The 19,534-nt window shown below is 45.2% G+C and overlaps 1 protein-coding gene across 1 annotated transcript in view; it reads left to right on the top strand.

Moving 5' to 3' along the window:
• Positions 1-19,534, top strand: part of PIBF1 (progesterone immunomodulatory binding factor 1) — a 152,403-nt gene that overhangs the window by 95,138 nt on the left and 37,731 nt on the right. The window contains exon 13 of the mRNA XM_070751362.1: positions 10,160-10,250. Coding sequence (XP_070607463.1) covers positions 10,160-10,250 — 91 coding nt within the window. The remainder of the gene's footprint in view (positions 1-10,159; positions 10,251-19,534) is intronic.

The following is a 19,534-nucleotide window of genomic DNA, read 5'->3' as shown; positions in this document are numbered from 1 at the left end:
TTCCTGTACACAACTTTTCAAAGGGAAGCAACTTGCATCTCTATGTCTCTCCGGTTGTGGCAGTGGGTGGAAACCCTTATTTTACCTGGAAAGCAAAGAAGCGTTTTTAATTAAAAGAGGCCAGAAGCGATGTAAGGGCAAGAAGCCCAAAATGTTCAACCTTTAATAATTGCATTACAATTAATTCAGGTGAATTTTTGGGGATAGTTTGGCTTTTGACTTCTTCTTTTTTTTCAATAGATTTTATTAGTTTTCATAAAATAGACAATACTGACAAACATAACATTAAACATAAAAATGGGGTTGTATCTTCCCCGCTTATTCAAAAAGTAAAAATTTCAATACAGAAAAAAGAATACTTAAAAATATACTTAAAATCAACTTATTAATATAAATGAAAAGAAGAAATTTGTTTGACTTTTTATAGTAGGTCTTAATATATAAACTAATTTATTTATTTATTTATTTATTTATTTATTTATTTATTTATTATTTAGATTTGTATGCCGCCCCTCTCCGAAGACTCGGGGCGGCTCACAACAGAGTAGAACAAATCATAAATAATCAGAAAACTTTAAATTTATACATAGAAACATAGAAACATAGAAGACTGACGGCAGAAAAAGATCCCAAGGTCCATCTAGTCTGCCCTTTTACTATTTCCTGTATTTTATCTTACAGGAAATGCTTTAAAAGAACCCCATAAACTAACAGACGCACACACAAACATACCATGCATAAATTAAACATGCCCGGGGGAGGTGTTTCAGTTCCCCCATGCCTGACGGCAGAGGTGGGTTTTAAGGAGTTTACGGAAGGCAGGGAGAGTAGGGGCAGTTCTAATCTCTGGGGGGAGTTGGTTCCAGAGAGTCGGTGCCGCCACAGAGAAGGCTCTTCCCCTGGGGCCCGCCAACCGACATTGTTTAGTTGACGGGACCCGGAGAAGGCCCACTCTGTGGGACCTAATTGGTCGCTGGGATTCGTGCGGCAGTAGGCGGTCTCGGAGATATTCTGGTCCAGTGCCATGAAGGGCTTTAAAGGTCATAACCAACACTTTGAATTGTGACCGGAAATTGATCGGCAGCCAATGCAGACTGCGGAGTGATGGTGAAACATGGGCATACCTGGGTAAGCCCATGACTGCTCTCACAGCTGCATTCTGCACGATCTGAAGTTTCCGAACACTTTTCAAAGGTAGCCCCATGTAGAGAGCATTACAGTAGTCGAACCTCGAGGTGATGAGGGCATGAGTGACTGTGAGCAATGAGTCCCGGTCCAGATAGGGCCGCAACTGGTGCACCAGGCGAACCTGGGCAAACGCCCCCCTCGCCACAGCTGAGAGATGGTTTTCTAATGTGAGCTGTGGATCGAGGAGGACGCCCAAGTTGCGGACCCTCTCTGAGGGGGTCAATAATTCCCCCCCCAGGGTGATGGACGGACAGATGGGATTGTCCTTGGGAGGCAGAACCCACAGCCACTCCGTCTTATCCGGGTTGAGTTTGAGTCTGTTGACACCCATCCAGGCCCCAACAGCCTCCAGGCACCGGCACATCACTTCCACCGCTTCGTTGACTGGGCATGGGGTGGAGATGTAAAGCTGGGTATCATCGGCATATTGATGATACCTCACCCCATGTCCTTGGATGATCTCACCCAGCGGTTTCATGTAGATGTTAAATAGCAAGGGGGAGAGGACCGACCCCTGAGGCACCCCACAAGGGAGAGACCTCGGAGCCGACCTCTGACCCCCCACTAACACCGACTGCGACCGGCCAGAGAGGTAGGAGGAGAACCACTGGAGCACAGTGCCTCCCACCCCCAGCCCCTCCAACCGGTGCAGAAGGATACCATGGTCGATGGTATCGAAAGCCGCTGAGAGATCGAGGAGCACCAGGACAGAGGATAAACCCCTGTCCCGGGCCCGCCAGAGATCATCCATCAACGCGACCAAAGCGGTTTCCGTGCTGTAACCGGGCCTGAAACCCGACTGCTGGGGACCTAGATAATCAGCTTCTTCCAAGGACCGCTGGAGCTGGAGTGCCACCACCTTCTCGACAACCTTCCCCATAAAGGGAAGGTTGGAGACTGGACGATAGTTGTTAAGTACGGCTGGGTCCAGGGAGGGCTTCTTGAGGAGGGGGCGCACAAGCGCTTCTTTATAGAGTGATGGAAAAACTCCCCTCCCCAAGGAAGCGTTGGTAATCTCCTGGGCCCAGCTCCGTGTCACCTCCCTGCTGGCCGAGACCAACCAGGAGGGACACGGATCCAGTAAGCAGGTGGCGGAACTCACAGCTCCAATGGCCTTGTCCACTTCATCAGGTGTCACCAGATCAAACTCTCCCCAGACAGGTGGACAAGTACGTGCCCCAGTCACCTCGACTGACTCGTTGTCAGTCGACTCTGTTTTATAATTAACATACGGTAATTCTAGAATCTTATCCCTACTAATTCTAATATAACACTTAAATCATATCTCTACTAATACAATTCTCTTATTTGTTTATTTGTTTGTCTTAGCTTTTTATTCATTTCTTCTTGTTTATCCATATATACACTTTGTTCCATATCTCATAGAATTCTGTTTCTTCTTGATCTTTTAACCGTCTTGTCATCATATCCATTTCAGCGCAGTCTAATATTTTTTTAACAACTTCCTCTTCTTTGGGAATATTTTCCCCTTTCCAATTTTGTGCATATATTGTCCTGGCCGCTGTCAAAATGTGGATAACTAAGTACAAAATTTCTTTCTTATATTTCTGATTTGTTATTCCCAGTAAATAAAATTCCGGAGTTATTTCTATCTCCTCTTTTACTATTTCTTTTATTATTCTTTCTATCATTTTCCAGTAAAGCTTAACTTTACTACACATCCACCATTGATGGTAGTAAGACCCTATTTCCTTCTTGCATTTCCAACATAATGGGAAAGTCTTTGGAAACATTTTTGCTATCCTATTTGGTGGAAGGTGCCACCTATAAAACATTTTAATTTGATTTTCTTTTAAGGACACCGATTTTGTCATTTTCCAATTTGAGATCCAAAATTTTTCCCATGTATCTATATCTATATACAGTGTTCCCTCGATTTTCGCGAGTTCAAACTTCGCGGATAGCCTATACCACGGTTTTTCAAAAAATATTAATTAAAAAATACTTTGCGGTTTTTTTCCTATACCACGGTTTTTCCCACCCAATGACATCATATGTCATCACCAAACTAATAATTTTTGCAAATAAATAACAAAAAAAAATAATTAGTGTTAATAAATAATTATGTGTATAAATATCAGGATCACTAAGTGTCTTATTCAATGGTGAGTACCAGTAATAATGGTGAGTAAATGGCTGTTAAGGGAATGGGAAATGGTAATTCAGGGGTTTAAAGTGTTAAGGGATGGCTTGTGATACTGTCCAATTGCCCAAAATGGTGTACAGTGATCTCTCGGTTAGCGCGGGGGTTACGTTCCAAGACCTCCCGCGCTAACCGATTTCCGCGTTATACTGGATGCGGAAGTAAAACCACCATCTGCGCATGTGCGCCATTTTTTTCATGGCCGCACATGCGCAGATGGTGGAGTTTGCGTGTGGGCGGCGGGGAAGACCAAGGGAAGATTCCTTCAGCCGCCCAACAGCTGATCTGCTCCGCAGCGCGGAAGCAGCAAGGAGCCGAAGATGGGGTAAAGGCAAAGGGGAAACCCCATCTTCGGCTCCTCGCTGCTGCCGCGCTGCGGAGCGGATCAGGTGTTGGGCGGCTGAAGGAACCTTCCCTTGGTCTTCCCGCCAGATCACTTGCCGCTTGCCAGTCCACGCCCCACTGGATGAGCGGCCCCGCATGGCCCCAGCGCCGGACTCCGTTGCCGAACGCCGAAACCGGAAGGGGCGAGGTGGGGGAGAACGGGAGGCTCAGCATTCCGTCAGCCGCAGCGCTGGCTGTCAACTTTTCTTTTTAAAACTGGGCAGGAGCTGACTTGCCTCCCCAGTGCTAAAAAGAAAAGTTGACAGCCAGCGCTGCGACTGACGGAATGCTGAGCCTCCCGTTCTCCCCCACCTCGCCCCTTCCGGTTTCGGCGGTTTCGCAGCGCTGGCTGTCAACTTTTCTTTTTAGCACTGGGGAGGCAAGTCAGCTCCTGCCCAGTTTTAAAAAGAAAAGTTGACAGCCAGCGATTGTTCCGCTGCCGCCAGCATGGCCTGGCTGGCAGCGGAAGATGTAACGGAGCCCACGGGGGATTCGCCTTCCTCCCACCCGCAGCCGAGACTGATCGTGGGCTCCTTCGCAACCTCGGAGAGCTTCCAGGGCATGAAAGCTCACGAAAACCAGGAAGCTCTCCGAGGTTGCGAAGGAGCCCACGATCAGTCGGCTGCCGGCGGGAGGAAAGCGAATGCCACGGGGCTGGGCTCGGCTCCCCCCTCGGCTCCCCCCCTTACCAGCCCCGCCGCGGAAGGCTCCATTCTGTTCCCTGCCGGCCCGATTGAGCGGCCGGCGGTCTCCATTCAGGGAACAGACGTCCACCCCCTCCTCGGAGTCCCCGGCACCCAGCGTCCCCACGCCGCCTCCACCTCCCGGTAATGCGCCCGACCTCTGCCTCTCTCTTTCTCTCTCATATACCACGCCGGCAACAGGGAGAGAAAGAGAGAGAGAACTAGCGTGGACTTATTTTTTATTTTTTAATATTTTATTTTTTTAATTAATATTTTTTGAAAAACCGCGTTGCAGCGTTTCGCGCTAATCGAGAACGCGCAAATCGAGGGATCACTGCATCTCTACTTCGCGGAAATTCGACTTTCATGGGCAGTCTCGGAACGCATCCTCCGCGGAAATCGAGGGAACACTGTATTGGCTTTTGACTTCTTACCTGTAGGGTGAGAAACAAAGTCACCCTCTCCTTCCGATGTGCCTCTGAATCAGGACCGATTCCATTAGCTTTTGCTCTGGTCCTAGATCCTTCTTGGGAGTTCACACTTTACATGAAAACATATAAAACACACAAAAGGAAAACATGTAAAACATTTGAAGAAGGGTTGCAGAAATTCGGTATACCTGCTCTGGTTAAAAGAAGGATTAGGGCAGTGTTTCCCAACCTTGGCAACTTGAAGATATTTGGACTTCAACTTCATTTTATTTATTTATTTATTTATTTATTTATTAGATTTGTATGCCGCCCCTCTCTGTAGACTCGGGTCGGCTCACAACAGCAATAAAACAATTCATGACAAATCTAATAATTTAAAAACATTTTTAAAAACCCGTTATTAAGCAGACATACACACAAACATACCATACATAAATTGTATAGGCCCAGGGGAGATATCTCAATTCCCCCATGCCTGGCAGCAAAGGTGGGTTTTAAGGAGTTTACGAAAGGCAAGGAGGGTGGGGGCAGTTCTAATCTCCGTGGGGAGCTGGTTCCAGAGAGTCGGGGCCGCCACAGAGAAGGCTCCTCCCCTGGGACCCGCCAAACGACATTGTTTCGTCGACAGGATCTGGAGAAGGCCAACTCTGTGGGACCTAACTGGTCACTGGGATTCGTGCGGCAGAAGGCGGTCCTGGAGATATTCTGGTCCAATGCCATGAAGGCTATATAGGTCATAATGCTGGCTGGGGAATTCTGGGAGTTGAAGTCCAGATATCTTCAAGTTGCCAAGGTTTGGAAACACTGGATTAGGGGATAGAATAGGATAGCAGTGCTTCAATAGTTCATGGGCTGCTACAAAGAAAAGATGGGGCATCAATCTATTTTCCAAAGCACCTGAAGGCAGGACAAAAATAAAATGGATTGAAACTAATCAAGGAGAGAAGCCAGAACCAAGGAGAGATTTTCTGACAATGAGAACAATCAACCCAGTGAAATGACTTGCCTTCAAAAGTTGTGGTTGCCCCATCAATGGAGGCTTTTAAGAAGAAAATGGACAGCACTTCTGTAAAATGATCTAGGAAAGGGGTGTCAAACTGAAAGCCTGGGGGTCGGGGCCACCTCACAGGGTGCTTAGAACTGACCCGCGGGGCTGCCCTGGAAACAGTGAAGGACCAGCCTGTGGTGCGTCTGCCGGTGAAAACAGAGCTCGGAAGGGCTGTGGGTGGCCCTCCTGAGCTCCATTTTCATTGGCAGAGGATTGCAGGAGGCCGTTGCAGCCAAAAACAAGAGGTCGGGAGCCTGCTTTTCATGGTGGAGCTCTCAGGAGGCAATAGCGCCCTCGACAAGAGTGATACCAAGTTGGCCACACCCACCCCAGCCTCCTGAGGTCAAACACAACCTTAATGTAGCCTTCATTGAAATCAAGTTTGACGCCCCTGATCTAGGATCTCCTGTATAAGCAGGGAATTGGACCAGAAGACCTTCAAGGTCCCTTTCCAACTCTGTTATTCTGTTCTGTTCTTATGAAGCCACTCAGAGTTACCCTGTGGTAAGATAGGTCGTCAAGAAACTTAATAAATAAATATAGCCTTCTGCTGCACGAATCCCAGCGACCGGTTAGGTCCCACAGAGTGGGTCTTCTCCGGGTCCCGTCAACTAAACAATGCCGCTTGGCAGGACCCAGGGGAAGAGCCTTCTCTGTGGCGGCCCCGGCCCTCTGGAACCAACTCCCGCCAGAGATTAGAATTGCCCCCACCCTCCTTGCCTTTCGTAAGCTCCTTAAAACCCACCTCTGCCGCCAGGCATGGGGGAACTGAGATGCTCTTTCCCCCTGGGCCTTTACAATTTCATGTGTGGTATGTCTGTATGTATGTTTGGTTTTTTATATTAATGGGTTTTTAAATCATTTTTAGTATTTATTGGATTATTATTGTACATTGTTTTATTACTGTTGTTAGCCGCCCCGAGTCTTCGGAGAGGGGCGGCATACAAATCCAATAAATGAATGAATCAATCAATCAATCAATCAATCAATCAATCAATCAATCAATAAATAAATAATAGTGGGGGAGAGCCAGATTTCTCTCATGCTCACTACCTTTGACGAACCCACTTTACTAGTCGTAGGCTCCAGGAAGTTACTGCATTTCAAAGAAAGAGGCTGCTGCCAAAGAAGAAGTAATTGAGACCTGCGTGGCACCTAAACCATCGCTCCATCCTGAAAGAACAAAAAGAGTTAGATCCTTTCCCAGCCTGCCCTTAGCCCTCTGGGTCACATAACGAGTTTGTGGTTAGGATTGTTTGTATGTATATACATACGTCTGTCTCCATGGGTGTGCGTGTGGGTTCCTAAGTCAATAAGGGAAGAGGAAGAGGCACAACATTATTATTTTTCTCTTTTCCACTAGCATGGAAGTCCTTGTGTGACTGCTCCGCGTGTCAGTTTGCTTGCACCAAAGTCAGAATGTGAGTTTGAATGATTCCTAAGGAAGATGAACCAGGCCAAGGGAAGTCAGTGTAAAAGGAAGTGGGCAAGGAGGAACTTAGATTTTATGCCTTTTCTCGCTTATTCCAAGCCAGCTTTATTAAAGTTGGATGCCGAAAAATGAGTTTACAGAAGCACACAGATGACTGATTCATTAACTTCTTTATAGAAAGAGAGGAATTTACAATATCATTAGCAGACAATAGAATAGAATAGAATAGAATTCTTTATTGGCCAAGTGTGATTGCACACACAAGGAATTTGTCTTTGGTGCATACACTCTCAGTGTACATAAAATAAAAGATACATTTGTCAAGAATCACGAGACATAACACTTAATGATTATCATAGGGGTCAAATAAGCAACCAGGAAACAATATTAATAAAATTCTTAAGGATACAAGCAACAAGTTACAGTCATAAGTGGGAGGAAATGGGTGATAGGAATGATGGGAAAAAACTAATAGTAATAGTAGTGCAGACTTATTAAATAGTTTGACAATGTTGAAGGAATTATTTGTTTAGCAGAGTGATGGCATTCGGGAAAAAACTATTCTTGTGTCTAGTTGTCTTGGTTCTTGAGTTCTTCTTCAAGGAGTTGCAGACAGCAGAGAACAGTTAGCTTCATTTCAGCAGAGTTCAGAGTGCAGAGTGGGCTGAGCCACGCCCAGCCTTAAGCTTAAACTGTTAGTTTTGATTCTCTGCACAGACTCAGAAGTGGTTAGCTCCCATTGGCTGGCTAAGTTGCTATGCCTATTCATTGGCTGCCCTTGTTGCCATTGGCTCTCCCAGTCATGAATATCTTAACAATCCTGAAATCCATGAAGGATGGATGATGGATGGGTTATAAAAATGCCCCAAGGAAATAATTAAGCGATAAAGAGAGAACAATCAGTCACACTGCCGTGTCTTCCCACTGATTGTGAATTAATAGGCTGCCAATGCTGAAGTTTGAGTTAATGTTGCATTGGTTCTTCCTCCTTTTGCTAACTTCCTTTTCCTGTTTTGATCGCTTGATCCTCTTTAACTGCACTTTTTAGCCCCTGTTTAAAGCAGTGATGGCAAAACTATGGCATGGGTGGCACAGGTGGCTCGCGGAGCCATATCTGGTGGCACACAAGCCATTGTCCTAGCTCAACTCCAACATGCATGTGCTTGCTGGCCAGTTGATTTTTGGCTTACAGAGGGCCTCCGAGGGAATGGGAGAGGGCATTTTTGCCCTCTCCAGGCTCCAAGGAAGCCTTTAGAGCCTGGAGAGGGTGAAAAGTGATGTGATGTGCCAGTGTCTGGAGGCTGTCAGGGTCTGGATGGGTGCCACCAGGCTCAAGCTCAATCCAGACAAGACGGAATGGCTGTGGGTTCTGCCTCCCAAGGACATTTCCATCTGTCTGTCCATTACCCTTGGGGGGGAGGAATTACTGCCCCCCTCAAAGAGGGTCCGCATCTTGGCCGTCCTCTTCGATTCACAGCTGACCTTAGAACACCATCTTTCAGCTGTAGCAAGGGGGGCGTTTGCCCAGGTTCGCCTGGTGCATCAGTTGCGGCCCTATTTGGAGTTTTTGCTCACGGTCACTCATGCTCTCATCACCTCGAGGTTCGACTACTGCAATGCTCTCTACATGGGGCTAACTTTGAAAAGTGTTCGGAAACTTCAAATCGTCCAAAATGCAGCCACACAAGCGGTATTGGGCCTTCCAAGGCATGCCCATATCTCAAGATCACTCCGCGGACTGCACTGTCTGCCGATTGATTTCCGGACACAATTCAAAGTGTTATTATCTATAAAGCCCTACATGGCATAGGACCAGATTATCTCTGAGACCACCTTATGCCGCACGAATCCCAGCGCCCGGTGAGTTCCCACAGAGTTGGCCTTCTCAGGGTCCCTTCAACCAGACAATGTCAGCTAGTGGGGCCTAGGGGAAGAGCCTTCTCTCTCGGGGGCCTTTGGAACCAGCTCCCCCCAGAGATTTGCACCGCCCCCACCCTTCTTGCTTTGCGAAAAAGTTTGAAGACTCATTTTTGCCGCCAGGCCTGAGGTCATTAGATCTTTCCCCCACCGTGACCAGCGAATGTGTTTAGAATAAATTATTGATTGAGTGAATGATAATCAAATGTTTTAATTTTTAGGATTTTTTAAAGTCTTTTAACTACTATTAATTGGATCAAATGGTTTTATTATGTATTCTTTGTGTGTTGTGAGCTGCCCCGAGTCTACGGAGAGGGGCAGCATACAAATCAAATAAATGAATGAATGAATGAATGAATGAATGAATGAATGAATGAAAGAAAGAAAGAAAGAAAGAAAGAAAGTAAATAAATAAATAAATAAATAAATACATAGATGATAGATAGATAGATAGATAGATAGATAGATAGATAGATAGATAGATAGATAGATAGATAGATAGATAGATAGATAGATAGATAGATAGATAGGATCTACCGGACCCACCAAAATTTGGGCTTACTGGGGCCACCAGAAGTTGGGAAATGGGCCATTTCTAACATTTAGAGGGCCTCCAGGGAAGAAGGAGGTCGTTTTCACCCTCCCCAGACATTGAATTATGGGTGTGGGCACTCACACATGTGCGATAGCATGCACGCATGCACTTTTGGCACCCATGGAAAAAAAGGTTCGCCATCACTGGTTTAGAGTCTCGTGTCCAAAACAAAATTAAAATCAAGCAAATTGATCACCAGTTCCACTGACTTGAAACGAAGTCCTATTGATCTACAACGCCCTGTCATGTTATCTATAGATGTTGGTGTTGCTCTTCTTAAAAGTGGTTTTCTGATGGCCTGTTTTGTATTTTTCTAGTTGAGAATGAGGAGGAGGCAGAAAGAGTTCTGTTTTCCTATGGATACGGTGCCAATGTCCCTACAACAGCCAAGAGACGGTTGAAGCAAAGGTAAAGGTGATCTCAGCTTCCATACCAATTTCCCTCCACCCCCCAAAATAAAAATGCAAGGGAATTTGAGGAGTTTTAACGAGGGAGGGAGAGTAGGCCCATTTTCTTGAAATCAAGCTGAGTCCTGACCATAGAAACATAGAAGTCTGACGGCAGAAAAAGACCTCATGGTCCATCTAGTCTGCCCTTATACTATTTCCTGTATTTTATCTTAGGATGGATATATGTTTATCCCAGGCATGTTTAAATTCAGTTACTGTGGATTGATCAACCACGTCTGCTGGAAGTTTGTTCCAAGGTTCTATTACTCTTTCAGTAAAATAATATTTTCTCATGTTGCTTTTGATCTTTCCCCCAACTAACTTCAGATTTTGCCCCCTTGTTCTTGTGTTGACTTTCCTATTAAAAACACTTCCCTCCTGGACCTTATTTAACCCTTTAACATATTTAAATGTTTCGATCATGTCCCCCCTTTTCCTTGACCATCCAAAGTCAAGTTATCTCGACACTTAAAAACAGGCGAACTCAATATCTGTGCCCTTTGAATTAAAACTTCAAAAAGGCAAGAACCCAAAGTTGCAGATCTACATTTTGTCTTTCGAAGCCATCTTCGTTTAGCAAGTTGTGGCTTTGGCAGAAAGCAGTTGGAAAAAAGACAAGGACAGAGTAGGTACGTAAGAGAAATTAAGAGAAAGTAGCGAGACTATCACCCAATGCCACCCATATTGAGACCATTTTCAGCAAAATTCTCAGCCAGAAATATTTATCGCTCCTTTTATTCTTTGATATTTTTAGGCTGCCAGAAATAATGAAATACAGTGATCCCCCGGGTATTGCGTTCCCGATCATTGCGAAACAGCTATATGGCGATTTTTGAACCCGGAAGTAAAAACACCATCTGCGCATGCGCGCCCTTTTTTCTATGGGCACGCATGCGTAGATGGCGCCGGGCAGATCAGCTGCTGGGCGGCTTCCCTGGGTCTTCCCCCTCTTGCTGGCGGGAGGGTGATCGGCGGGCATCAGCGAGGAGTTTCCCCACCGCCCACGCAAACTCCTCGCTGCCGCTCGCCCGCCCTTCGCCCCGCGCACGCCATTCATTCTCGCCGCTTCCCAGCTGAGTCCTGAAGCGAATTGGCTTCAGGACTCAGCTGGGAAGCGGCGCGAGCGAGCGCCGTGGGCGAACGGCTTGTCCGCTGCCTGCCTGCGCGCGCCGCTCGCCCACGCCGTTCATTCTCGCCGCTTCCCAGCTGAGTCCTGAAGCGAATTAGCTTCAGGACTCAGCTGGGAAGCGGCGCGAGTGAGCGGCGTGGGCGAACGGCTTGTCCTCCGCCTGCCTGCCCGCGCGCCCCGCCGCTCGCCCGCCCACGCCGTTCATTCTCGCCGCTTCCCAGCTGAGTCCTGAAGCGAATTGGCTTCAGGACTCAGCTGGGAAGCGGCGCGAGCGAGCAGCGTGGGCGGACGAAGGGCGGGCGAGCGGCAGCGAGGAGTTTGCGTGGGCGGTGGGGAAACCCCAGCGCCGCTTCCCAGCTGAGTCCCCTTCCCAGGAACCCCAATCTTTGGCTCCTCGCTAGCGCTGCGGAAGTAAAAACACCATCTGCGCATGCGCAGATGGTGTTTTTACTTCCGCAGCGCTACTTTGCAAAAAACCGATCATTGCGGGGGGTCCTGGAACGGAACCCTCGCAATGATCGGGGGATCACTGTATAAATAATTTTATACATTTGGTGGAAAGTATATCTGATTTGAATTCCTATATAGCAACGTTCTTTTCTTTCTCCCCTTTGTGGTTTTGTCTCCACCAATGGAAAACTAACCCAATTACAGTTTTTTTCCGAACGCCATCACTGTACTAAACAAATAATTCCCTCAACACTGTCAGACTTTCTACTAAATCTGCACTTCTATTCTACTAGTTTTTCTCATCATTCCTATCACCCATTTCCTCCCATGTTGACTGTATGACTGTAACTTGTTGCTTATATCCTAAATTTTTTATTAATATTGCTTCTTCATTGCTTATTTGACCCCTATGACAATCATTAAGTGTCGTACCACATGATTCTTGACAAATGTATATTTTATTTTATGTACGCTGAGAGCATATGCACCAAGCATATGCACCAATCACACTTGGCCAATAAAAATTCTATTCTATTCTATTCTATTCTATTCTATTAAGGGTTCTTAAAGTTGTTTCCTTCCTTTTTATATTGCTCTTTTTATATTGTTGTTATCCGCCCAGAGTCGGTAAGGAGTTGGACGGCCTACAAATCAAATCAAACAAACAAGCAAATAAATAAGAAAAAAAACTACATTTCCAGATGGTAGTTCAGCAGTAGTGCATGAAACATGTTGTCATGCACACCTGAAGTTGTGTTCCACATTCTGCCACACCTACCTCAATAATTCATCAGTCCCAAAGCCGTATCTCCCTGCTCAATCAAAATTAAAGATGTGGTTGTTAGATTGAGAGCCAAAGGAATGCTGCAGACAATTTAATACAGAAATAAAATATTATTCTGTTAATTTCAACCCGTTTCTCTTACCTCATTTGGTGTTTTTCCCTCCTTCAAAATCTCATAATTCTTTTTTCCACCTCTTCATCCAGGATATTGTTTTTTTTAAAAAAAAATGTGGAAGAGCGAGTAGGCCATAGGTGCGTTTTGTGGCCACCTTGATGTCCCTTCTCTGGTTTCACGAGGAGCCCTGGACGAGCACAGTTTTTAAGCCAGTTGTGTGTGTGCGCTATCACACCTCCAACCCACACTTAATTGGCTTGCTAATAAGCATGTCATAGGGCACTTTGTCAAATGCTTTGCTGAAGACATAATGTAGTTTGTCTGCAGCATTAAGGACCTATTAAGGAAGGTGGCTGATCAACAGAGGAGATAAGATTAGCCTGACTAATACTTAGCCATGCTGACTTCTGCTAATTGCTAGGAAGATCTGGGCACTGGATTGTCTAGTCTACAAAAAAAAATACTACAACGATTCATTTATATAAAGTTGTTGGCAGTGAAAGCTAATCCTGCTGCCTTTTGGGAAGAATCCTGGGAACCTAAAGCTGAATTGGATAAATAAAACATGCCCAGCAAACATTCTGCTGATCTCTTAAAATTGGGAGCAGGATCGGTGAGATATTTCATGCATTTCCTCGCCTCCTGGTTTTGCTACAACTTGCAAAAATCTGTGCAAAATGCAGCAGTGAAACTGCCTCCTTCAGACGTTCCTACTCCACAGAAGGAGTTTTAGGCAGATTGTATTTTTGAATCAGATATACAGTGTTCCCTCAATTTTCGCGGGTTCAAACTTCGCGAAAAGTCTATACCACGGTCTTTCAAAAATATTAATTTAAAAAATACTTCACAGGTTTTTTCCCTAGACCACGGTTTTTCCCACCCGATGAAGTCATATGTCATCGCCAAACGTTTGTCTGCTTTTAATAAATATTTTTTTTAATAAACTTTAATATTGTCTGCTTTTAATAAATATTTTTTTTAATAAACTTTAATAAATAAACATGGTGAGTAATAATCTAAATGGTTGCTAAGGGAATGTAAAATTGCAATTTAGGGGTTTAAAGTGTTAAGGGAAGGTTTGTGATACTGTTCATAGCCAAAAATAGTATATTTACTTCCGCATCTCTAGTTCGCGGAAATTCGACTTTCGCAGGCGGTCTCGGAACACATCCCCCGTGAAAAGCAAGGGAACACTATATAGTAGGTCCTTTGGTATGATGATTCCTCTTTCTCTCTCCTTTGCATCGGTGAGAATTCAGGGCCATCCGTGGTAATTTCCCACGCTTTCCACAGCTATCCTGGCTAGTGGGAGTCTTCCACTGTAGCAGAAAGCCAAGTGAAGCCATCCTGAGCATTTCACAAACTATTTTTCCATCCCAAATTCTCAGTTCTCATTCCCAATTCCTCAACTAGAATTCTTGATGTTTCAACTCTATGAGTTAAACGCCAGTATGCATGTTATTGGGTTTTTTTCAAATGTCACTACCATGACTGGTTAATGTAAGAAAATATTGATTGCAAAAATTGGTACCTTAGTTTAAATCCTTCGTTCAAATTAATAATTCAGCAGGTGCATTATAAATAATAGGGGCTGATAAATTAAGCTTGACGGTAAGGAATGGTTGTCTGTCTCGCACTCACATCCTTGTCCTCGGCCTTTCACAAATTATCTCAGCCTTTCATCATAAACAGTCCAATCTGTCTCACTTTTTAGCTTGCAACATGTCTGCATAAATAGAGTTATGCATCAGCCAAAGATTGAAAACCAACAGACGTTCTTCTAAGTACACACTACCAGTCATCAACCTGATTTATTCGTGGATGTATTATCTTATCACCACCCAGATTATATTTTCTGGCATACATTTTTTTAAATTCACCATTCACATTCATTTCTCCCCATGCATTTATTGGCTGGCCACAGAAGACCAATCCACCTTCATTCAGATGTGTTTTGTGTTCCACCTTTCTGTTACTTTACAGACATACGAACGACCTGTTTTTCTTCCATTTCATTCTTTAAATTATATCTTTTACCACTGACTCCTGTACTCCCAGGTTATCACTTTGCATAAGCCATCAGGGTAACCAGATAGGCCCAGAATAACAGAGTTGAAAGGGAACTTGGAGGTCTTCTAGTCCAACCCTCAGCTCAAGCATGGCGATTTTTTGCGCGGGTACCAAAAGGCTGCGTGCCCGCACCCAGAATATCTCCGAGACTGCCTGCTCCCGCACGAATCCCAGCGACCGATTAGGTCCCACAGAGTGGGCCTTCTCCGGGTCCCATCAACTAAACAATGTCGGTTGGCGGGCCCCAGGGGAAGAGCCTTCTCTGTGGCGGCCCCGGCCCTCTGGAACCAACTCCCCCCGGAGATTAGAACTGCCCCTACCCTCCTTGCCTTTCGTAAGCTCCTTAAGACCCACCTTTGTCGTCAGGCATGGGGGAACTGAGACATCTCCCCTGGGCATATACAATTTATGAATGGTATGTCTGTATGTATGTGTGTTTAGAAAATGGGGTTTTTAAAATATTTTTAAAAAGTAATTTAGATTTGTTGTAAATTGTTTTCACTTTGTTGTGAGCCGCCCCGAGTCTGCGGAGAGGGGCGGCATACAAATCTAAATAATAAATAAATAAAATAAATAATGCAATGTTCTCCCATTCTCATATGCGCGCGCAATCCCCCCTGCGCTACTCCCCTGCGCATGTGCACAGACCTCACTGAAGCCTCCGAAGCCGGTGGACAGCAAAAACCGAGTCCAATGGACCTATCAAAAGTTTCTTTTTGAACTTCCAGTAGGCCCGTTGGGCCTGTTTTTTGCCATCCACAGGCTCCAGAGGCTTTCCTGAAGCCTATGGGGGGCAAAAATGACTTCCCCCACTCTCTGGAAGGGCGACAATCAGTTGGCCAGGGCACTATTTCACGCTGGAGCTGACAGGACAATGCCTCACTTGCCCTAAGATATGGCTCCGTGTGCCACCCATGGCACGCGTGCCATAGGTTCACCATCACGGCCCTATACTATTCCAAACATATGCCTGTCTGTTCTGTCAGGCTCTCTGGTAGAATCCTCCCAAAAAATTCACAGGTACAAATTTCAGACACACACACGTTTGAAAATTCAAAACAATGTTCTTTATAATGAAAATTCACTTAAACCAAGCCCTCTTTTGGTATAGCAAAGAACACTCGTCTCCAAACAAACTGGTAATTTGTACAAGTACCTTATCAGTTCTGTGATACTTAGCTTGCAGCTGTGAGGCAATTCACAGTCCTCCTTCTTTCACAAAGTGAAACACACTTTGCTTTGGTTTAGTTTCAAAGCAGGGAAAAATCAGCACACAAAAGGTCAAAGTCAGTAAAGCAGTCCCAAAACACAATGATCAGATAATCCTCACTAATTACCACAGCCCCACCCAACCACAGGTGGCCTCATTTTCTTTGATAATAATCTCTCAGTTGTTGCTGCCTATGCATCGCTCTCCGCATGCGTGGCTGTATCATTAACTCTTGTTCTGAATCCGAGGAGGAGCGAGATAATTGATCTCCTTCTGAGCTGTCTGTCACACTCTCCTCCTCCCTGTCACTCATGTCTTCTTGGTCAGAGGAGCCTTCATCAGTAGATTCCACCAGGAGAAAAACAGGCCTGCAGCATGTGGATGTCTCCCCCACATCCAGAGTCCTTGGGGCAGGAGCTGTGCCAGAGCTAACCACAACACTGTCCAGTCTTTTCTTAAAAATCTCCAGTGATGGAGCACCCACAATTTCAGAAGGCAAGCTGTTCCTCTAGTCAATGGCTCTCATTGTTAGAAAACTTTCTTCTCCAATCTAGCTTACATCCCTCCTTGATTAGTTTCCATCCATTGTTTCTTGTTTTGCCTTTGGGTGCTTTGGAAAATAGGTTGAACCCTTTGTCTTTGTGGCAGCCCCTCAAACATTGGAACACTGCTCTCATGTCACCCTACTCTTTCTTTTCATTAGAGTAGACATACCCAATTCCTGCCACTGCCCTTCATATGTTTTAGCCTCCAGCCCCTTATTTATCTCTGTTGCTCTTTTCTGCGCTTTTTCCAGAGTCTCAACATCTTTTTATAACATGGTGACCAAAATTGGATGCAGTATTCTAAGTGTGGTCTTAGTAAAGCTGTATAAAGCGATATTAACACTTCACGTGATCTTGATTCTATCCTTTTGTTAATGCAGGATTGCATTGGCTTTTTGGGATGGCTGCCACACACTGCTGGCTCATATTTAAGTGGTTGTCCACAAGGATTTCAAGGTCCCTGTCACAGATTTATTGCTACTTCATCTAATCTGTACCTGTGTTTTTAGTTTTTCTTGCTTAAGTGTAAAAAGTGACTTTTCTCTTTCATTTTGTTAGATGTTCTGCCGTGTCTCAACCGCCCGTAATTACAGGGTAATTAGTCCAAGAAGACACACACCACACGATAAAAGGGAAACCCAAAAGTTTTTATAAACAGAAAAACAGAAACAGTTCCCTTTTTAAATGTCAAAGGGATTTTCTGGTACACACAAGGCACACGTTAAATGCAATCCAGTTGCTCACCCAATAACTGGGAAATTGAGTCCAATTCTAAAGTCCAGAGAGTCCACACACACACAATCCTGAAGAGCAAAAACCACGATCTTGGCGAAACAATGAATCAGATAAACTGCCATGAGGCTAAAACACCAGGCTGCACTTTTATCTGTAGCACGAATTACAGCAGCCCCACCCAACCACAGGTGGCCTCATTTTCTCTTGTAATAATCCTTCAGTTGTTGGCTCCTATGCATCACTCTACGCATGCGTGGATGTGTCATTAATTCTTGTTCAGAATCCAGGGATGATACAGATGACTGATCTCCTCCTGGGCTGTCTGCCAAACTCCCCTCTTCCCTGTCACTCATGCTTCCTTGGTCAGAGGAGACTTCGTCAGCAGATTCTACTGGGAGCAAAGCAGGCCTGCGGCATGTGGATGTCTCCCCACATCCACCTCCACATTGCTTGGGGCAGGAGCTGGGCCAGAACTAACCACAACAATTAGATAAAAACCAGTGCTCAAATCTTTCTAGATCCATTTAGATCCTGAGCCTATCTTCTGGGGTGTTGGCTATCCCTGCCTATTCAGTGTCTTAGTTTTAGATTTTCATTGCCCATTATAGCTTGGGTCAATGCAGGCTTCTATACAACACTATTTAATAGGACTGAAGACTTTAGTCTCCTTCCCATCAATGGTATATATGCCACTTTCCCTGTGAGTGGTCAGGATCACGTCCAGGGCTTGGCACAATGCCAGAAACCCAGTTACAAGTCAGTTTTATCTTTGGGTGTTTATTATTATTATTATTATTATTATTATTTATTAGATTTGTATGCCGCCCCTCTCCGCAGACTCGGGGCGGCTCACAACAGTGATAAAAACAGTATACAATGACAAATCTAATATTAAAAGTCTATAATAATAAATCTAACATTAAAAGTCTAAAAAACCCCATTGTTTAAAAATCATACATACAACATACCATATATAAAACTGCATAGGCAAGGGGAGATATCTCAGTTGCCCCATGCCTGACGGCAGAGGTTGGTTTTAAGGAGTTTATGAAAGGCAAGGAGGGTGGGGGAAATCCTAATCTCTGGGGGGAGCTGATTCCAGAGTGTTGGGGCCGCCACAGAGAAGGCTCTTCCCCTGGGTCCCGCCAGACGACATTGTTTAGTCGACGGGACCCAGAGAAGGCCAACTCTGTGGGACCTAACCGGCCGCTGGGATTCGTGTGGCAGAAGGCAGTCTCGCAGATATTCTGGTCCGGTGCAATACTATTCTTAATAAAGAAAAATCTTTGCTCTATAGCCGTGATTGTGAATCTTTTTTTCCTTGGGTGCCGAAAGAGCGTGTATACATGCTATTGCGCATGTGTGAGTGCCCACAGCTATAAATCAGTGCTTGGGGACAATTTCCCCCAGCCCCTAGAGGCCCTATGAAGACTGGAAACGGCTTGTTTCCCAACTTCTGGTGGGCCCACTAAGCTCATGTTTCACCATTCCCAGGTTCCAATGGCTTCCTTGGAGCCGCGGGAGGGTAAAAACACCCACCTCCCCGGAGGATCTCTGGAAGCCAAAAACACCCTCCCAGAGTTCTGTGCCAGCCAAAGATCAGCTGGCCGGCACACACATTATTATTATTATTATTATTATTATTATTATTATTATTATTATTATTATTTATTAGATTTGTATGCCGCCCCTCTCTGAAGACTCAGGACGGCTCACAACAGTAATAAAAACAATATAGTAGTGGAACAAATCTAATATTAAAAAACATATAAAACCCTATCATTATTTTAAAAAAACCAAACAGCACATTCATACCAAACATAAAACAAAGTATAAAAAAGCCTGGGGGAAAGGTGTCTCAACTCCCCCATGCCTGGCGGTATAAGTGAGTCTTGAGTAGTTTACGAAAGACAGGGAGGGTGGGGGCAGTTCTAATCTCCGGGGGGAGTTGGTTCCAGAGGGCCGGGGCTGCCACAGAGAAGGCTCTTCCCCTGGGGCCCGCCAAACGACATTGTTTAGCCGACGGGACCCAGAGAAGGCCAACTCTGTGGGACCTTATCGGTCGCTGGGATTCATGCGGTAGCAGGCGGTTCCAGAGGTACTCTGGTCCAATGCCATGAAGGGCTTTAAAGGTCATGACCAACACTTTGAATTGTGACCGGAAACTGATCGGCAGCCAATGCAAGCCACGGAGTGTTGAAGAAA

This window comes from Erythrolamprus reginae, chromosome 4 (genome assembly GCF_031021105.1).
Source record: "Erythrolamprus reginae isolate rEryReg1 chromosome 4, rEryReg1.hap1, whole genome shotgun sequence".
NCBI lineage: Eukaryota > Metazoa > Chordata > Lepidosauria > Squamata > Dipsadidae > Erythrolamprus > Erythrolamprus reginae.
This window is presented reverse-complemented; position numbering and strand designations above follow the sequence as displayed.